The sequence below is a fragment of the Branchiostoma floridae genome, chromosome 10 (assembly GCF_000003815.2).
Source record: "Branchiostoma floridae strain S238N-H82 chromosome 10, Bfl_VNyyK, whole genome shotgun sequence".
NCBI classification, from domain to species: Eukaryota; Metazoa; Chordata; class Leptocardii; order Amphioxiformes; family Branchiostomatidae; genus Branchiostoma; species Branchiostoma floridae.
The window spans coordinates 8,475,207-8,496,616 of NC_049988.1; the positions used below are offsets into that span (position 1 = coordinate 8,475,207).

General features: G+C 40.1%; 1 protein-coding gene and 7 non-coding genes across 9 annotated transcripts in view; 5 read left to right on the forward strand and 3 right to left on the reverse strand.

Moving 5' to 3' along the window:
* Positions 1 to 499: 499 nt before the first annotated feature.
* Trnan-guu lies at positions 500 to 573 on the forward strand. The gene has a single exon. It is a non-coding gene; the product is annotated as a tRNA-Asn (tRNA).
* A 256-nt stretch (positions 574 to 829) lies between these two features.
* On the reverse strand, positions 830 to 913 carry Trnal-cag. Its single transcript has one exon. It is a non-coding gene; the product is annotated as a tRNA-Leu (tRNA).
* A 312-nt stretch (positions 914 to 1,225) lies between these two features.
* Trnan-guu lies at positions 1,226 to 1,299 on the forward strand. Its single transcript has one exon. It is a non-coding gene; the product is annotated as a tRNA-Asn (tRNA).
* Positions 1,300 to 2,389: 1,090 nt separating this feature from the next.
* The window catches only part of LOC118423781 (corticotropin-releasing factor receptor 2-like), a 37,354-nt gene continuing 18,333 nt past the window's right edge, over positions 2,390 to 21,410 (forward strand). For both annotated transcript variants that reach the window (XM_035831998.1, XM_035831999.1), the window contains exons 1-3: positions 2,390 to 2,451; positions 17,749 to 17,888; positions 18,647 to 18,813. In XM_035831998.1, the coding sequence (XP_035687891.1) occupies positions 18,654 to 18,813 (160 nt within the window). In that variant the 5' untranslated portion in view covers positions 2,390 to 2,451; positions 17,749 to 17,888; positions 18,647 to 18,653. The remainder of the gene's footprint in view (positions 2,452 to 17,748; positions 17,889 to 18,646; positions 18,814 to 21,410) is intronic.
* Trnal-cag lies at positions 4,127 to 4,210 on the reverse strand. Its single transcript has one exon. It is a non-coding gene; the product is annotated as a tRNA-Leu (tRNA).
* Trnan-guu lies at positions 4,489 to 4,561 on the forward strand. The gene has a single exon. It is a non-coding gene; the product is annotated as a tRNA-Asn (tRNA).
* On the forward strand, positions 5,368 to 5,441 carry Trnan-guu. Its single transcript has one exon. It is a non-coding gene; the product is annotated as a tRNA-Asn (tRNA).
* Positions 5,598 to 5,681, reverse strand: Trnal-cag. Its single transcript has one exon. It is a non-coding gene; the product is annotated as a tRNA-Leu (tRNA).

Consider the following 21,410-nt stretch of genomic DNA (forward strand, 5'->3'; position numbering starts at 1 on the left):
ATCAAAAGTCTCCTTCTCTATATAACCTAGTACATTTATGTAAACTGACTGTCATCACCCTATACAGTCCAACTGCAGCCAAACATGTCTTGCTTTAGAAGATGAAAAGAAGGAATTTGATAAGGAAAGATGCATTTTGTAAACACGGAAAAGGCAGACTGGATTGAAACACTTGACGTGGACGGACGTTGACGAAATTCTTGCAAGTGTTATGGACCATACCTTAACTGCTGGGGAGTCTTTCTATCTAAGGATCATAACTGATAAACAGTAGCACAGGTGCCTAGGTCTTTTAGATGAGTTCGTAAGGATGTCCAACTGTGCCATCTACTTAACAAGACAAAGTCGCTTTGCAATTCTGAACTACGTCGAGTTTTCTTGTGTATTGATTTCACCACATTGAATAGACATCTATCGGTAAATATAAGAACTGCATGTACGTGGTCAGTTTCGGCACCTGTTCGCAGGAGCGGGCTATGATGTAAACGTCAACATTGACGTCTCTGTGGCGCAATCGGTTAGCGCGTTCGGCTGTTAACCGAAAGGTTGGTGGTTCGAGCCCACCCAGGGACGTTAGATAAGTTTTGCTTCCATTTCCGACAATCCGAAGTTTGTTTTCTTTGGTAGGGGAGGGGTCTTATTCAATTCTTTATTGTCATCTTCCAGAAACAATGGCAACAAGAAACACATCGAGGAAACGAGTTATAGCAAACACTTTTCCTTACAAGGTCCGGTCACTTTGGGGACTTAAAAAGGAATGAAGCGATCGTTTGTCTCTCGCGAAAAGTTGTCTTTATGTTTAATTTAGTTTAGGGTCCAAAAAATTTATTGTCAGAAGTGGGATTCGAACCCACGCCTGGAGAGCCAGACTGCGACCTGAACGCAGCGCCTTAGACCGCTCGGCCATCCTGACAATGTTGATGCATTTCACCAACTGTTTAAGGCAAGAACAGTTCACGTTAAATGCTGATTTGCCTGGTATAGCCTACTGCTCATGTCAATCAAATACCAGCGACGGCGCCGTCAAATGGCGAATACCACAGCACATATTGCTCGTGCCCCATCCATTATAAAAGTTGCTAGCAAAAGGGAAATTTTCCACTATTGTCAGTGGAAACCAACCCAAACAACAGTCGCAATAATAATATAACAATAAGTCCCTAATTGTGTTGCCAGCTACCTTGGTACAGTGAGAGACGAAAGTCATATTGATTTGAACGTGCAGGTCTCTGTGGCGCAATCGGTTAGCGCGTTCGGCTGTTAACCGAAAGGTTGGTGGTTCGAGCCCACCCAGGGACGAGGTACAAGTCTTTTATGTCACTATTTACTAGTATATCATCTTAGTGGCAACAGCATACTTTGTGCGTGTCATTGGTACATATGTAAGATAGAGGTCAAGGTCGATTATGGGCCTTCTGGCCCCTGACCTTGGTACTGCAGCATGACGTCCGATTTTTTATCCTGGACACTGAAACGTCCAACTTGATGTGTCTTTAGAAGGTCAACAGACACGAAACGTTCATACAGCCGGTAGTACATACTTATGGGATATCTTTCAAACAATGTACGTGGGAAATACATGGCCCTTAGATGACATTGAACGTATGATGTTGCTGACATTGAGACATCATCAGATAACACATGGCTCGTCATCTATCAATTCTATCTTTGCTGATGACGTTCCCGAAACAAAGCATCGTTAAAACACTATTTGATAGGTATCATTCTCCCACGCAGAGCAGTACCCGTGGCCTACGCAATATTTCTTGGAGAGGCTCTTCTAAACTGGGAGGAGGTTTCCATTTTTGTGGGTTAGGCACTTAGGCTTCTAACCAGCTGTCAGCCAATCAGAGAAGCGCATGTATGTTCTCTTTTGGTTAAACGGATTATCTGGTTGGCTGACAGCTGGTAATAGGTCAACGCACAAAAAGTGGAAACCTCAGCCGGTTTAGCAAAGCCTTCCCAAGGTATGTTCTATAGACCGTGAAGCGTAGGAGAATGATAGCGAACTAGCGTGCACAGTTATCGCCCTGCCATTTTTATTGATCAATTGTTTTCATAATCTCTCCTTCCTTTTTGTTCTTAACATTTACAGCCAGTACAAAATTCAGTTGGTACCTCCTAATGAAAGAAATAATTCATTTGCCAAGTATGATGGGAAATCGGTGAAAAAAATTCAGGTACGGGTACAACCAGCCCCCACCCTCCCAGCCAGGGAACACCAGTCGTCTACTCAGTTCCTAATATGGCACCTATGATTGATTGTTCCCAGAGCAGTAACATACTACCTTTCTTGGCATTTGTCCGAGAGACACTCTGGCTTCTATGACAGCTAGAGTGACCTCGCGAAAAAAAGAATGCCAGCATAACATTTCTCAAGGCACAGTAAAAATCTTCCGACTCACTCCAAGGCCGTGTTGTTGGCGAAGAATCAAGATAAAACATTGTCAGGTGAGTGTCTACCAGAGACTTCGGAAAGGGCGCAGAATGTTTAGTAGCCTGGATACCATCCGGGTAGTAGTTCGCTCCTATATGTTCGCTTCTGCCGCCTATAGTAGAGAAGCGACTGTATATACAAATGTAGTTCATGTTGAATGTCGGAGCGAACTACTAGTACTATCCGGATAGTACCCAGGCTACAAACTTAGCTATTCTATATACATATAAATATTATCTTCGTATTCTACATTTCACTCAGCAGACCGACATGTTTGGTAACATGCTGGTTTTGAAATCCGTTAGTTATGCATTAGTTATGGGTAATATTTTCTCCCGGTGTGTTTCATTTGCCGTGAAGTTCATCCCGTCATCAGGAGGCAAACCGTCTGGACTTGATCGGTGTGTATGAACCCTGCAGTCTCAGTTAAGGCACATTTTTACCTCCATGAAAAATTGAGGTATTGTTTTTGGGCATATCTGTGTCTGTTTGTGTTTCCGGATATTTGTGGTGATTATAGCTTCAGAACCTCTTCATGGACCATGATGATATTTGGTATGTGGGTAGGGGTTGGGAAGACAAAGGTCAAGGTCGATTTTGAGCCTCCTGGTATGTGACCATGGTACTGCATCAGAACTTCAATTTTTTAAATCTTTTGACCTGGACATGCTATAGTCTAGATTATTTAGTGGCAGATGCCAGATGGCATGTTTAAAATGATTTTCTGATTTTCATGTAGCGCGTAGAAGGACTAAATTTTGTATTCAGTGTTGATGTTTTCATTGCATACTGTGTGATGAGAGTGACAGTGACAATGGTCTCTATTTGCACGTTCTTGCCCATATGGGCTAAATGTAATACATATATGTAATTAAATGAAACGTTATGTAAAGAAACATTACAGTGTCTGTGGGGAAAACAATACAATCAAAGCTATGCTACATTACTAGTACTTCTATCGTTTACAAAATGGTCGAGTATATAGTGCTATGCTATTATTGCATCTATAGTTTTCATGTCTCTTTCCTCTGATTGAAACAAGTGTGTATACGAATTCACAGAAGTTTTGTAGTACAGTGTTGTCATATGTTATCAATATAGTTCAAATAGTTTGTCTTTTATTAACTGTTTAGCTTGTGCCATGGCAATAATAAAAGAATCAGAAAATGAAGATAAATCCAAATAGTTTAATTTGAATAACCTTGGCATTCTTCAAAAAGGGCTTGTCTATCAAACCAAGATATCAAAACGCACATCAACGTTCATCTGTTAGCACTGGTATGTACCTTTAACATTCATCCATGTAAGCATCTCTAGATCTTAAGCATTGCTCAACTGTACCGTAACAAAGCTTAATGCCTTTTAGATGTTTAATAAGATATACGACGACTAGCAAGGCACCAGTCAAAGCCTGAGGGCACAGAATTTACGGAGTCAACCGTCTGGGAAACATACGATCGTGGGCTTAACTTAGCTTATCAGAGATCATGATGTGCATTACGTCCGTCCTGATACAAAGACTATACTACTTTTACAGAGAATAACAAAGGCACAACGATGCTGGATGATTAAATACGCTCTGCGAATGTGTCTCGATTCAAAAGGACTTTAAATTTGTCTTGGCATTCAATTTATTTGTCTTGAGATAACTTGAATTTTTTTTGCCTCATTCGCAAAAAAAAATGTTATTGTCAGAAGTGGGATTCGAACCCACGCCTGGAGAACCAGACTGCGACCTGAACGCAGCGCCTTAGACCGCTCGGCCATCCTGACTCACATATATGTTAGTTGTAATTGTCAAGTTTTAGATGTTGAATGATGTTAACTTTCACCAGGCGGTTGACACGTGGTGAAATTGTTCATGAGGAACAAAAGGTAAAGTTAACTTTAACAAGAGTCCGTGGCTGTTGGTGATGTCCTTGGTTCTGAAAACCAGGTTTTAGACCAAAATAACATCTATCAGATACCCCAAGAACTGTGCCATCCCGTCGGTTACGACCTGCTTTGCCCATTGAGAGATAACATTAGAAGTAATTCTAGAAAAATTGTAGGTCTCTGTGGCGCAATCGGTTAGCGCGTTCGCTGTTCACCGAAAGGTTGGTGGTTCGAGCCCACCCAGGGACGGCATTAGTACGTATTTTGTTTGTCACTTTTTGGGTTTCCTACTATCGTGATCTCTTTTTTTTTCTGTATAGAGTGCACACTTTGGTCAACTTGGACAAACAAATCAACACTCAACGCTTAGCAGTACACCGTAGTATGCGCCGTTTACGAACCTCATGCTTAACGTAAAGACCTTACTAGAATTCCTAAATGCTAAATTGTAGCAAAACTAAGTCTTCTAGTCGTTTATGTTATACGACGAACAGAAAGATACCAGTCAAAGCCTGAGGCACAGAACTTACGGAGTCAACCGTCTGGGAAACATAAGATCGTGGGTTTAACTTAGCTTATAAGATCACGTCTGTATTATTTACCGATAAAAGACTAAGCTACTTTTATTGAGAATACCATTACTACTTAACTTCTTCCAATTTGAAAGGATTTCAGATCACAATTCTATTTCTGGAGGGGTATCAGATGTATTCTTCAAATTTGTCTTTAAAATTTTTTGTCATCAGAAAATTGAATTTCTTAAATGTCGTTCGCAAAGAAAGAAGAAATATGTCAGAAGTGGGATTTTATTCTAAATATTGTCAACGGTTACATGTGAAAATATCTTATTGAGTGCTTAATCGGACCAAAATGGTTAATAACGTGTAACAGAAAAGTATGATGGACAAAAGTAAAGTAAAATATAACTTATAAAATTCAGATTTCGGACCAAAAGGTCCATTGTCCACCTTGACCCATTTTTCATAAATTAGGAAATAATTGTACCACCTCCCTTTGCCCACAGAGACACGGAAGTCGCTCATACAGATATGCGTGTCTCTGTGGCGCAATCGGTTAGCGCGTTCGGCTGTTAACCGAAAGGTTGGTGGTTCGAGCCCACCCAGGGACGGGACAAGTTTTTTGTTTCGGTCATTTTTGTGATTTTTTTTCAAGGAAAATAATTGTAGATTTTTTCCATGGGTGCACCTGTGAAAAGTTGGAGGAGTATGACAGAATTTGACAAAAAAATAAATTCTTTTTTGTTGTTGCTTGATCCAAAACGTAATGTCAGAAGTGGGATTCGAACCCACGCCTGGAGAACCAGACTGCGACCTGAACGCAGCGCCTTAGACCGCTCGGCCATCCTGACATGTAGTGATTATCATCGCAACGCTATTCTCCATCACGAAAGTACAATCTGTGTATGACATTCTATTCATCATCTGACTAATATACGGAGTCAGACAGTCTGGCACCGAAACGTTCACATAAAACCACAGCGTGGTTTGGTCAGTCATTCCTCTTTTCGTAGAAAGTCTTTATGTGTTGTCAGTCTAGGTACAGGTCCAGTTTAGATCCAGAGGATCAGGTCCATGTCACTTTGTCAGGACCTGAACCTGGACCTAACTGTCTTTGAAAAGTTGTAAATTGGCAATACTCAAAACCATTGTTCCTTTCACCACAAAGAAATCTGTTCGCTGGAGTATCCGTTTTTCACTGGCGCTTAAACATCCTATCATGTAAAAAAACGCTTAGTTTGACTGTAGAAACTTGGTAGAAATTTATACAATTCTACTTCCTCTTGTTGTTTTCTCGGAACGGTAAACCCCAAAACGTGTGAACGCCTAGTGGTATAATCTGTTCATTGGCTAATTGGTCCAACATCCGGTCTACTGATTTTTTCAGGTCCCTTTTTTTCGGAGCGGGAGCTCGACCAAAGTAAGTAAAGGAAATTTTTTTCCGGACCGGTGCAACAAGAAAATCTGGTTTGTACCGGTACGCTGTACCACCCTTAGTTGTCAGCGTTATTTTAGTCTATCTGGAGTCGTGCGAAGATGTAAGTACTTTGATCTCTGAGCATGCAGTTTTAAACACCGCAACATTTTAGTCAGGTTCTTTACACCTGCTGGGGTTTCTGTAACCTTGGTTCTTAAGCACTAACCAGATGTCAGCGGTTTTAAACGGTTTAGCTAACGATCAATTTCTGTAGATCTATACAACACGAGGTAAGAGTAATTCCTACTTCGACACGAATCATTGTGTGCAAGTAAGCCCTGAATCGTTCTTAAATGGAATTGGCTCAAACAGTCTTGTAGGATCCTGTGATTTGTACACGATTGAAGTGTGTGATGCATTTGCCCGTGGCTCTTAAGTAAATCCTTCTTTACCGTGAAGTTCAAAAGAGCTTTACACAGATGTTGGTTTCCACGAAAATAGTTTTTTTTTCTTTCCGGCTCAGACAATTTGAGACAGAAAAGGCCGCGAGATACCTCGACTCAATGAGTAGCGTAGTGTGTTGTCGCATTCTAACGTTAACTTTTAACTGTTAACGTGGTGTTTATTTAAGAAGTCTTCATCTGTTGTGCGAAAACCGCTAATTCAAAATTGACACATGGTGACAATTTCACAATCAGGACACCTTTATTGCTATTCTTCCTGCATTTTGTTTGTTTGATTGTTTGTTTGTTCGTTTGTATGTTAATATTGCATACCCGGCAAATCGCCTTATGGTGCAACACACCAGGTTTGTACTGAAGGGTGCAAGCAGCATATTCAGACAGACTTATCTGTGTTCCACTTACACCTGAATGGACTCCTCCTATTTTCAGTAAGTGTAATGCGTAATTTAATGTGCCGGATGAGTGGCTTTCCTCAAACACGGGAATTCCATTTAACGTCCTGTCCAAGGGACGGCCATAACTGAAGTTATGCACTCATTTCTACCTAGCTGAGGGAATTGAGAAAATTTGTGTGAAGCTTCTTTCCCAAGGGCACCGCATCGGAGCATATTAGGTGGCTCAAACCCCGGTCCTCTAAGCTTTGAGCGAATTACCATACGATTACGCTATGCTGCACGACGCCACCCTAGGTACCTTTGGGTCAATGTCTTCAAGATTTGCACTGAAGAGAGATCAATCTTACCAAGTCACCCTGAGACACCTCTAGCTTTTGTAATTTCCCCGGCGTCGTGGCGAACCAACGCGCACAGCCCACACCGAGATGACCCTTGCCCCTTATGGCATACACAGGGCCGTCACCTGGCTTTTAGTACCAAGGACAGAGCCTACCCCAAGGAAATAGCCTACTGTTTCTGATTTTGCTCCCTCTCGTTGCCCAAGTGAAAGTGTAAATATTCTTCACGACGAAAGATAGATATGTTTTATGTCATGTCTGAATGGCATAATGCCTGGATGGCCGAGCGGTCCAAGGCGCTGCGTTCAGGTCGCAGTCTGGTTCTCCAAGCGTGGGTTCGAATCCGGATATCCCACTTCTGACAGTAACTATTTATCACAGATCAGTATCACAGACACATTGTCACAGATCACTAAACCCCAAGAAAATTCATTGCAATCCGATTTGTCTGTCTAGCTTTTACTGCTATCTGATAAGGTTCTAATTCTTGATATATATGTTTAATGACAAAGTTAGAATGGAGAGTAGTGGAACATACAAACTACGTTTTACAAGCTAACCGGAGAGGATTCTGGTACATAAATTCTTATGACACAGTGATGTTTTCAGCAGAAATTAAAAACAACATTACCTGTTCTCTTACTTCTACCAAGGGGGAGATTTTCGTGATTGATCAGTTGATTTAACAATGACCCTAGATTTGGGGATACGCCAAGGCCTGGCTGTTGTCCCTAGACGGTGTCCTGTCAGGTTATGATCTATGATTTGTGACTCATATCTTCTTTGAAATGCACTGCCCATCCCTAAAGGTTTCTACGTATGCTGTCCTATGATTTGTCTTCGCCCGTTCCTTTGTAGTACAGACCGCAGACTGTACAGTGACTGAGTCATCCACCGGTGCCGTACTCGTATCGCTCTCCCTACTCCTCACCGCCCACACAATATTCAAAGGGGGCAAGGATTTGTCGCTGCAGCCCTGAGACCCCTTTTCTATCTTATATCGCTGTTGGATTTCTAGCTTATCGCTATCGCCTCGTAGTTCTCGTAACGCCTAAAGATGCCTTTAAAACACTCTTTCTTATGAGACAACTCACTATCTAGATTGGTGCGTCCAGGAGCACTTCCATCACTGACAAGACAATATTTTAAAGAAGAAGACTTTTATTGTACGTTTCTGGCTTTCTGCTCCCACAAGCTGAGTACAGGCAATGATGATAAAGTTTTAAGTAGTTCTTAACAATCTGGGTACACATACTGATACTAGTAGAGTAGAGTAATGTAGTGAGAACGTGTTATCTTACTGCATGCTGCTATAAAGTAACATGTGTGCTAGTATGTACAGGTTCGACTTCTTCTCGCTTCTTAAGACAGTTGTAAATGTAAGGACAGATGGAGCTAAAATACATGGTTTATCTATTTGCATAAGGAATGTCATTTTTTCTATGCTATTAAGGCATCTTGAAAGTGGCAACTTATCCTGTGCACAATTAAAAAGAGTATATTTAAAGTGTTACCAATGATTACAGCTTTTCTTGTTATGTAAGTGCCTATTCTGCAGTCTTGAATGAAAGGAGATAGTGGGTCGTATTGATTGTGTGTCAGTGTATTCTACTATCCTAGCACGTAGCACAGGAAATAGGACAGCCCTTGGCAAAAGGGTAACTTTAAGTCGCGATTCCTCGACACTTCAGATTTATCTATATTAAATCTGTGCTGGGGCAGACGTGTTGATATAGAAACGCCTATTTCTCGTAGCCTCCATAGCAGGCTTCGTGACGTGATTTTTCTGGCTTAATATGTGCTGTTGTCTGATTCTATATCAGAGTTCTGATTGAATGGCTTATGGCAGTTTATTTGATGTAGTGGAAAATACGGCCCAAGAAGCCTGCTATGGAGGCTATACTTTATGCTGATTGTCACAAAGTATTTAAATTCTAAGATACAAGGAACAGTAACAATTACTGGTATAATCTATCGCCCGTCAGTAGATGAAAGATACGGAGCCGTAATCAAATTGTTGGCAGGAAATTTAATCTTAAACAATTACCAAGTGATAGCTTAAATTACACAGTGTATCCTTAAAACAATCACCTTGTACAGCCTTAAAACAATAACAAAGAACGACGTCAAAAGATCACCTAACGTAATCTCAAAACAATCACCTGTATCTGTGTGTATCTGTATGATATCGAATATTCGTACTGTCGAGATTCTTACGAATGTATGAAGTCGACAAAATTTAGGGTCACGGCGTCTCATGACAATCTTCACCGCTGTTTTATTTCGAATAGGACTAAACCAGGAGAACCAGTGACAGTGTTTCTGAAAGATTCGTGTTGAAGGTATCTGGTCTTTCTCAAGGATTGGAATTGGTTTATAATGACATACTTTATTTCTGATGTACGTTATCGTGAGTATTGCAACGCTGTTTTACCTCAGTGGATATTTCCATCAGGTTGTTGACCCCAGACGTCATTCAATGACCCGTTTACGCTCGTAATACGCCGTCTTTCCTGGATTCCTGCGGTTTTCGAGTCGTCGTCAACGTAAAGGAAAACACGGTGGATTCTCACCGTGCCAATTATGAGGTAGACAGAGAGGAGGAATATCCCAGAGGATTTCTGCAACACGTGCGTCCCTCATTAACGGACATTCGGAATAAGGAGGGTAAGCTAACACGCTTTCTGACGGGCAGAAGATTTGTCTATATCGAGAAGCCTAGCACACCTCTCCCTCCCAAGATGTCCGTAGGACTTTTTGTGGCTGAGTTCTACCACAGAGAGCAGAAAGAGGCCAATCGTGCTAGAGCACAAAAATGCAGCAACTGCCTACTGGAAGGGCACCACAGAAGCACCTGTGAAAATGAGGTAGTCTGTCTGCAGTGTAAGAAGCCTGGTCACAGGAGAGGTGACCCAACTTGTGATTTGGATGGAGAAGTCACCGACACTACCAGTCTGCCAGACACACGCACTGACAACACAAGAAAGAACACTGCTGCTCCAGGGCAGGAACCTGAGCAGGAGCAAGATAGTGATACAGGAGACGAGACCTCTGACATGGACGAGACAAATGGAGAACTTGTTCCGAACAGTCAGAACAGTCAACCAGGACGAGCAGACACCAGGTCGCAGGGAAGAAAGGAGTACCCTACAAGGAGCAGAAGCCACAGCCGTGTCAACAACCGGCAAGTAGAGCAACACACCGAACAGGACAAAGTGGACAATAACTCTAGCAACAACTCCCTGGAACGTGACTCAGCACAGCCATCAATCGAGATGTGGCTAAAAGAACAGAGAAAAACTGAAACAAAACAAAGTGCAAAGAGTAAGTCATCAAAGAGGAGAAAAAACACATAAGTATACTTTATATCTTACGCATGTACATGTATCTCATATGAGTATGCTTTATATCTTGTCAGATACTTCCCTCTCAAATCCACACAATCCCTCGCTTAGATGATGACACACAGAAACATGAAGCTGATCTCCTTCAATTGTAGAGGAATCAGATCATACAATAAAAGACTAAAAATTTTAACTTGGTTAAAAAAGAAGAAGACTGACATATGCCTTTTACAGGAAACTTATCTGACAAAGGATATAATACATACTATAGATAAACAATGGGGTGGTAAAACCATCCACTCTTTTGGTACAAACCATAGTAGGGGTGTAAGCATTCTATTTGACAGTAAACTGCCTGTAGAAATTCTAGAACAAAAAATTGACACTGAAGGAAGGAAAATTGTTGTGAATTTCAAATTGTACCAGGAAAAATATACCCTACTATGTTTATATGCACCAAACGATCAAAGACAGAGAAGAACTTTCTTCTATGACATTCAAGAATGGTTACATGACTGGAATTTATACACAATGTTGGTTGGAGGTGATTTCAACTCCATACTTGACCAAAATATGGACCTTCTTGGTGGGTCCCTGGCGACAATTGACAAAAATCAGGCCGTAAGGGACCTTTGTGCCCATTTCAACCTACAAGATATATTTCGGCACATGCATCCCACACTGAAAAGTTTCACTTGGAGAAGAAAAACAACTGCACGAAGGCTAGATTACTGGTTGGTTGAAAACACCTTGACTGATGTTATGGAAGCTGGCCATTATGCCAGTATTTGCAGTGATCACAATGCTGTGTTTATAGATATGCATGTTAAGGAAACACCAAGAGGAAATGGATTCTGGAAACTAAATGTTAATCTTTTAAACGATCCAAACTATAAACACGAAATAGAAAGGCTTATAGAAGATACCAAAATAGAATTCAAACAGTGTAAACCAGAACTTATATGGGAAATATGCAAAATGAAGATCAAAGAGCTGTCTATAGCATGGTCAAAGTTTAAAACTAAAGAGAGAAACACCTTAGAAAAAGAAACAACAAATAAATTGGAAACTCTACAAGAGAAAATAGATAAGGATTTAAATCCTCAAACTCTTGCTGAATATGAATGTGTTAAGACGCAGCTGGAGAGTATTCTCCTAGAAAAGGCCAAAGGTCAACAAATCAGAGCAAAAGCAAGATATATTGCAGAAGGTGAAAGACCATCCAAGTACTTTTTGAGCTTAGAAAACAAGAAGCAAAGTCAAAATTGTATAACCTCGCTAGTGAGAGACAATGAAAAAATACATGACCAAGCAGAGATATTAAAAGAGTGTAGAAGCTTTTATCAAACTCTATACTCCTCTAAAAAGGTACCCGAAGACAAAATTGAAGACTTCCTGGGATCTATGAATATTCCAAACATACTATCTGAACAAGAAAAGCAGGAGTGTGACAAACCAATCACATTACATGAGTGTGAAGAAGCTGTAACAAGCATGAAACAAGGTAAAACACCTGGCCCTGATGGGCTTCCACCTGAATTTTACAAACTGTTCTGGCCTTCAATTGGAGTTTTAGTGCACTCTGTTATTTACAATGCACTCAGTGAAGGAAAACTACCACCCTCCTTCAGAAAGGCCCTACTAAGATTGATACACAAAAATGGAGACATGGAATCACTTAGCAATTGGAGACCTATAAGCCTCCTAAATACCGATTATAAGATACTTGCTTTTGTCATGGCAAATAGAATTAAACCTCTACTGAAAGATCTAATAAATAAGGACCAGTGTGCTTACATAAAAGGACGTTTCATAGGACAAAATGTTAGATTAATTCAAGATATAATTGACTTCTGTGACTCCAAAAATAAGACAGGTATTGTACTATTCATAGATTTTGAGAAAGCATTTGATTGTGTGGAGCACAATTTTATGTTTAAGGTATTAGAGAAATTTAACTTTGGCCCAAATTTTGTAAACTGGGTAAAGATCATGTATTCTGACTGTCTGGCCTCAGTCATCAACAATGGCTGGAAAGCCGCTAGTATACAACTGCAGCGGGGTATAAGACAAGGATGCCCATTAAGTGCGCTACTGTTTCTTCTTGTAGCAGAGATCCTATTTTATAGCATACAAAATAACCAAAATATCAAAGGTGTCACAGTAGATGAAGCAGAAATTAAGATGTGCCAGGTGGCAGATGATACCACTGTTTTCTTGTCCACTGAAGACTCACTGTATGAAACACTTGAGTGCCTCAGCTCATTCTCTAATGTGGCTGGACCCAACTTAAACAAAGCTAAAACAAAAGGACTGTGGCTAGGTATATGGAAACACAGAAAAGATGAAATAGCAGGTATCCAATGGCCTTCTGTAATTAAGTCACTTGGTGTAAATTTTGGTCATAGCAAGGAACAACTAATGAAATTAAACTGGGATGACAAGGTAAAACAAGTTAAAACAGTTCTCAATACATGGTGCCAAAGGAATCTTACTTTATTTGGGAAAATAACCATTGTAAAGGCATTGGCAGCTGCAAAGATAACATATGTAATGAACATTCTTCCAACACCAACAATAGTGTTAAAGGAGCTAAATACTGCCTTTTTTAACTTTGTGTGGAGTGGAAAAAAGGACAAAATTAAACGGAAAACTCTCATTGGCAACTATGAACAGGGAGGTTTAAAAATGCTAGACATACATAGTGTGAAAGATGCTCTCTTGGCGTCTTGGGTTAAACGTTTACTTAATGGTAAGGGTTCTTGGAGATATATCCCTTTACACTACTTATCTTCCTTAGATATAGACTTGAATTTTGTGTTTCAAATGAGTTGCATTGAAGACAAATACCTGTGTAATGTACCCCTCTTTTATAAGCAAGTTATCTATGCATGGTACAAAGCTAAAAGCAATTGTGATACAAACCAGATTATCTGGGGAAACAAGCATATTGTATCAGGGGGGAAAACACTCTTGTACCCACATTGGATTAACTCTGGTTTTGTTTATATACAGGATATTTTACAAAATGGTACTTTTATAAGTGACAGAGAGGTGTTCCGAAAACTTACCAAGAAACATAACTGGATGTGTGAATTGCTCATTGTAAAAAGAGCCATACGTAAAAATTGTTGTATCGAAAGAGAAACGTTAGAAACACCAGCCTTAGATTTTCCAAAAACTTCTGTGATATACCAAAACCTTATGTTACAAATATTTATAGTTCCAAACTGCCAACAGAAATGGCAGACACATTTTGATATATACTCACTTAATTGGAAGAAGATTTGGAAAATGCTAGGCACAACTTCATGTAAAGAAACACAAATAGCAGAGCTTAATTACAAACTACTTCATCAAATTTTACCATGTGGTGAGAAATTAAGCAAATGGAGAATACAAGATGAAGATGGTCAAGTAATTGATCCTGTATGTAAATTATGTGACAGTGGTCATGTTGACAACTATAAACATATGTTCCTGGAATGTAAAAGGCTAACTAACCTGTGGAATTTAGTACATACTTCTGTACCATTTAGCCCCAGTAACCCTTATATTGATTTTGAAGAGATGATACTGGGAAAGGTAAACCAGCCAATAAACGAAAATATCCTGAAGAAAAGAATACGAATAATATCTATAGCAAAGTGGGTTATCTTTAAAACATGGATTTTTTCTAGAAAGTGCCCACGGCCAATTTCAGGCCATAACTTATCTAACATCTTCAATTGTGAACTCAAAAACAGACTTCATGTTCTGTAATGTTTACTTCTATGTACTTAAATAATAATTTTTAAGCTCATAAAAAGCAACAACAACTGTTAAACCCATAGTATGTAAACTATAGTTCTAGTCCAGTCTAGATCTACTGTGTTATAACATACTGTAAACTATACATTGTTATGAAAGAAAAAGTCCCGAATGTTAAAAGTTACTTGTTGTTTTTGATAACCATCTACATGTATCATAATTATTCCATGACAATTGGGGCAACCATGTGGTGTATATTGGTTATACATAATAGCCTATATAAGTACATGAGAGAAATTCTTATATAGACAATGATACTTCTTCCATGCGCATTACCTATTGTGTATTTCACTAGTACTTCAAATTACTCCATGTACAATAGTAGCTTAGATACTCTGTTGTTGACAAATGTATTATTTGTTTTACTAATAAAGCCTTGAAAAAAAAAAAAAAAAAAAAAAAAAAAAACGGACATTCGGTATCATCAGCGTCTTGATGGGGAGTCGATTTAATTATAGATGATTCTCAGCGGATGGAACAAATTTGTCTGTGTGTGTGTGTGTGTGTATGTGTATGTGTTTGTGTGTGTGTCTCTGTTTGCCTGTGTGTGTGTTTGTTTTGTTTGCTTGAACCCTTGTTTATTCATGAAAGCTCAAATGCCGCTATCGTGGAGGTGTGTGTGTGTGTGTGTGTGTGTGTGTGTGTGTGTGTCTGTGTGTGTGTGTGTGAGTGTGTGTGAGTGTGTGTGAGTGTGTGTGTGTGTGTGTGTGTGTGTGTATGTCTGTGTGAGTGTGTGTGTGTGTGTGTGTGTGTGTGTGTGTGTGTGTGTGTGTGTGTGTGTGTGTGTGTGTGTGTGTGTACGTTTGCATTGGGCTGACAAAAGATGATGCACTACAATAGAACCATGCGCGAATCCGTGAAATATATCCGATCACAAACATATTGTCCATAAAACATGAAGCAAAGATCACCCGATATGGTTAAGAGAGCCCAGTGACCTCCTCTGCCCATTTCTTATCTTTTCTGCACAGCGCTTCAAGTTCTGTTGACGCGTTTTGACCACACGGACGCAGTATAAGCTTCAGCAGAAAGTCGGACCATTTCTGACACTAAATTGACTCTGGTCTGTCATTCATAACAAGCTCGGTAGCTTATTGAAGAAAGAGACAGCAATAGATCACTGTCATCTTCTGCATGGTGCTTTTACGGTGTGACGAATTTATATATACTATATATATGTACTTGTATGATGGAGATGGCGTTATTAGCTGCACAACCAAAGGGAGTGCATCTGCTAACATTTCGCTACCTTTCAGCTAGCTTCCTTGTTGCTCTATGAATTTTTAAATTTGCTCCTCCTTGTATCTAAAGCCCCAATGTATATGTATTGACGGATACTTGTATGACTTGTCGCAGTCTTTTCCGTCCTTTGTATTAAGTTCTGAGGTAGTATAACACCATTATAAAATATTTGGAAGATTCCCCCTCCAATAGACTTTGCACCTCCTTGTATCTAAAGCCCAAGTGTATATGTATTGGCGGATACTTGTATGACTTGTCGCAGTATTTTCCATTCTCAATATATAAAGTTCTGAGGTGGTATAATACCATTATGATATCCTGAAGATTCCCCCTACAATAGATGGATGCAGACACAGAATATTTCTTGCTGAGGTCAGTCAGTAGGGAATAGTTCTCATTAAACGTCTGAAATAATGATCACTACTTTCAGGATGTCCTTGATTCAACCTTGTAAGATAAACAAGCCAATGTAAGTGCATGGTGACAGAGGTCAAGCGATTATAAGTCACTTCTAGGAAGACGCTTTCTTCATACATATGTATCAGTATACACAAGGTTGAAGCATTCTATACAGGTCATTTCTGCATGCTACCAGTATAACTACAGCTTTGTATCAAAAGCATATATGATATACATTGTATATATCAAGCTGTGGCAAAGAAGGATCGGAATATGTCTGAAAAATGAAACAGAGCAACTTCAAGAGAACAAAAAGCAACATTGATGGTTCAAATATGTGATTTTAAGATAATGAACAATGATAATGAAGAGAAAGAAGATGAAAAGATCGACAATATTCAATAGAGAACAAGAAATCAAGACCATAGCAAGTCCAGTTCAAAAGATATGAAAAAAAAGAAGTTCTGCTGCAGTGCCAAGGTCGCATACCTGGGGGCCCATGAAATCGATCTTGACCTACCTACATTCCAAATATCATCGCAATCCATCCAGAGGTTCTTGAGTTATGCTGACTACAAAATCTGGAAACACAAATAGACGGACATACAGATAGACACACAGACACACCTAAAACTATATCTCCATTTTTCATGGAGATAACCAGAAAATGACGTCGCCCATATTTCCAAGGTGGGCAGACAAGTTTACTTTCTACATGACTCCATTAGTTGCTGAAAAAGACCCAGTAGGAATTGAGCAGAGTGGTTATCCGGCCATAGAGCTAGCATTTATTATGACTCCATTGGCCGACCAAGCCTCTGATAAAATATTCCATCCATTCTAGCCAATTTCTACATTTTCAGTTCAAAATTCATGAAATGTTGAAATGTCATTGAGTGACAGTGGCATTTTGAACGTACAGAAACTTCAACTGAAAAAGAGAGACGATCTAGTCACCCTGTCTGCATTAGGATACAGCATTTATTTGATGTTTCCTTGGCGTGCATAACAGTTCGCCTATACACCGACAAAGTAGTCGCTTCCTGTTTCATCCTGGCGGTTGGAACACATCAAAGCGCCTCAGATGTGTCACGGGTCGGTCTCAGGTGGAATGGTGAGCCACTCTACTCAGATTCTGAACCGTCACTGTCACATGGACGGACACAATTTCTGTTTTGAAAAAAAGTACAGAGAAAAGTAATCTACCAACCGCTGAGCGGCCACCTGTTTCAATTGCGTAACACACTCTGGGAACGAGGTCACCTCCGAAAGGATCATTCCATTTCTCCAATAGGTAATAATAAATAAAAAAAAAAACACAATTCTTACAAACAGCAAACTATTATTTCCTGTTACAGGTTCATAGAAACGTATTTCGTTCTATGTCTATGATGAACCAACTATTTTAAAAATAGATCAGATTTCCACAAGATTGTACATATAACTTTATTATCTCCCCCCGTACAAAGAATGGATTGGTCAATTACCATATCTATGTTTCCTTTTCAGCATCTTTTCCAGGTAACGCTTTATGTCGTTCTGTCGTGACTTGCCGGCTGACGAAAGCACGCTTATATAAGTATTCTGACTGAGATCGTTCTCATATCACGGAGTGGTGAGAAACTTCGGGCAGCCGACATAGCCAAAAGGTAAGAGCTATCGTTTGTGTGGTTTGTGTCACTTTTATGCTTCCTACTGTATATTTACGTATACCATATGTACATTAGATAAACGACAGGTATTCTCCCCCTGTTTTTATGCAGTCAGTTTACACCGCCGTCAATGTAAGCTGAAAATGCAAAAACGTACTAAGCGTTGAAGGGTCCCAACTTGAAGTCTCCCTCTGTTTTCTCATGTTTTTTAACATTAGAGGGGAACGTTACTTCTACCTTGGGTATAGAGAGAATAATTTGCCAGGGGAGTTTTGCCACCAGAGGATGCCATGTGTCCTTCACGTAGACTGACTCTGCTGACTAATTAGCCTAATTTTGCCGAATTCTACCACCCGTAACCCCTTAGGAAGGTCTGGTGGAGGCTAGGGACAAGGGTTGACCCCGATGAGATTTTATTTTTTTAATTGTGTGTAATAGCTAGCCATCATACAAAATTTTATCATAACTCCTTTTTTCGCCGAAGGCAACCATAAGAATACGACAGCGATCAGAAAGCAGTTGATCATCAGAGAAGAACGACAATATGAAATGCCCACCCGGATGAAATTCATAAGCACGAACCGTTACACGTATCTTTGCTAGCCTGGCGAACAGGGCCCTATGGCCATCAGAAAAGAGCATATACACCAATTCGAAACACCCTTCCTATAGAGTCTGATATAGAGGCTATGTCTCTGCATGCATACATCTACCAAAATAGAGATAATTGAAATTGGCAAACACGTTCTTCACAGAGGAAGAATGGATGAAGACGACTCCTCAGGACTTTGGGGTCTGACGACACAAGTGGCACACACGCTTAAAGAGGCGGCCGCTACGGCAAACGTCACTTACGTCTTTCTCAAAGAACTCATCACCACCGAGGAAGAGTGTCTTCGGGCAGATTTTCACATCCCAGAAGGTGAGAGAAGAAGATGTGTAGATGGACATGGGTATTTCTTTAGGACGATCTGTATCATTCCTGTGTTCATTCTTAAACATTAGACCATATTGATCACCGATTACACTTTTGCGTAGAAATCAATCCTTTTTTCTGTAGCATGCTTATTGACGTGGTGACAACTGTTCTTTCCTTCACATTCGTTCTCCCTGTGCATATCGACACCTTGCAAAACAACAAGTTAACCGCGCTATATTCTGTGGCATTTATCCACACACGACCCTGTGTGACTTTTCAATGGCACGGGATGCAGCTATCAATGGAGGATTCGTCCTCTTCCAATTCAGACTGTACTATCCGTCTATAAAAGGTGGTATCTTGCTGCAGTTGGGGCACCAGTGTGGCACTGCGGGGTTCGAAAGATCCTCAACGAATTTCAGAGATAAAGAACGAATTTACTTACATTTTGTGTATTTTGTTGTCTTCTAAGTCATACTTTTACGTATTACGCAATATCTAAGTTATAAAAAAATCGGCGAAAATAACAAACAGTACCGCAGTAAACGAACCCCACAGTGCCGCACCTGTGCCCCAAGTGCAGTGAGATACCACCGTAAAGCCGACCATGTACCAGTACGGTTACTTCAGTTCGTATCACTATTCATCGTCTGTGCTCAGATCCCGCCACCTGTAGTCGCTTGATAAAGGAAGGTACTCTTTTTCTACTCTGAGTACTCGGATTTATTTCTGTTATTCTGAGACGAAAGCCGTGAAAATGACAGCAATCTGTACACACAGATAGACAGATACAATGAATAGCGCTTCTCTAAATCCAGCCTTTGTAAGAAGGGGATTTTTTGTCTGCTTGGAGTCTGCAATCACAGAAAACACTACCAAAGTCAATGGCACACACGATGATTGTTGTTAAATGGCTTTTGTGCTCTGAGTAGAGAAGCCATTAGGACACCTTCATTGCTTTCAGTTCCAAGAAATCTAAAAGCTTGTCACAATTAACACTATAGATGACAAGAACCTCTAAGCACTTAATGCTTTTACTCACTAACGTTAAGTACTAACAGTCGGTATCTACAATGGGGATTCCGTAGTTATGACAGAGCTCAGTCCGGCTATCGACCTTCTACCGGCATCGACCGACTGATCAGAGAATAAAGACTACGCCCTAGGCTTGTATACAGTCAACAACAGATGTACATATATTGTAAAACAACAGATGTACATATATTGTAACATGTGGTAGAAACACAAAAATGAATACAACAGAAAAGGGTAGAGTCCATTCTAAGTCACTGAGAGGTATGTCATTGTCACCACTAAGAATTGTTTCCAATTCTTTGTAACATCCATTGGCATAATGCCGGCAGGTCTACTGCAATTTCTCCAGCAATACTAATTTGGCAAATGATCAACGCATCATTTTCTCCAGTTACATGTTGCTGTTACAGCTTACCTTTGCCACTTCTTCCGTGTATCTTTTTTTGTCTCTCTTGTCCTGCTAAAAACATAATATCGTAATTGGAACACACCGGGCGCGTGGTTGGAAGGGGGTGCAATAATACCGGCAGACGGAAACACGGCACAATTAACTGCCGCTATGTACCTTTATACATCCTCTGTTGTTCCGTCCTTTCCTGTTAGTAATTGCACAAAACAAAAACCTGCGTGAGCATACAAAAAGTCATGAGAAAATGGGTGTATACTATCAAGAATTTTCATTTAATTTTGGTCCGTCACAATCGCTATGACGTAAAACTTTACTGCTGGCGTAGCATTAAAAATGGCGGGGAAATGGCGGTGTACGTTCAATTTGACCCATTCAGCCGTAGATCCGGGCGATAATGCAACGGTTCTTCACACTTTTACACGAGTTGTTGGTCACCAAAAGAAATTCAAGATTGCTGTTGAATCATGCTAGCTCATCTTGTGCCGTGAGCACGTGTGATTATCATCTACAAATCTTGCGATGAACGTGATAGTGTAGTCGTCCCACCACGAGCTCGCCTGCCCCGAAAATGAACTGAAAACTTTTGACCTTGTTGTCTTCGAATGCACTGCTATCGAAGCCTTTTTGAAAATGTGTGAAATACGTGGATGGCTGAAGTGTGCATACCTCGGAAATTACTGTTGCTGCGCTAGTGGATCACCGAAAATTTATCGTTTATGTCATTTGCCGGTATAAGTATTACTGCCGGTATTATGCCAATGGATGTTAATTATAAGTCTAAGAGGTTTGATAATACTTTTGGGAATATTTCGAACGTCATTGCAACAATCCAAACATATCCACCGTTTTGTGAAACTTTGAATATATTCATTATGCGGAGTAGGATACCAATAATTATAACAATCATAATAATGAAAACAGCATTCTACTATGTCATTTACCATCTTCTATATTTTTGCAACATTTTGTAAATGGTTCAGGGGGCTGGGAAGAAAACAAATCCACACATCCTTGCAAAGGATAGGGAATTACGAGTACATGTAAGTATTTGACAACACAAAGGACTCATCAGTGTAAGACTATACAGAGATAGACAGTTGGGCTTACTTTTATTGTTCTATGTGCGCAATACCCCACATCTACCATTTGGAAAATG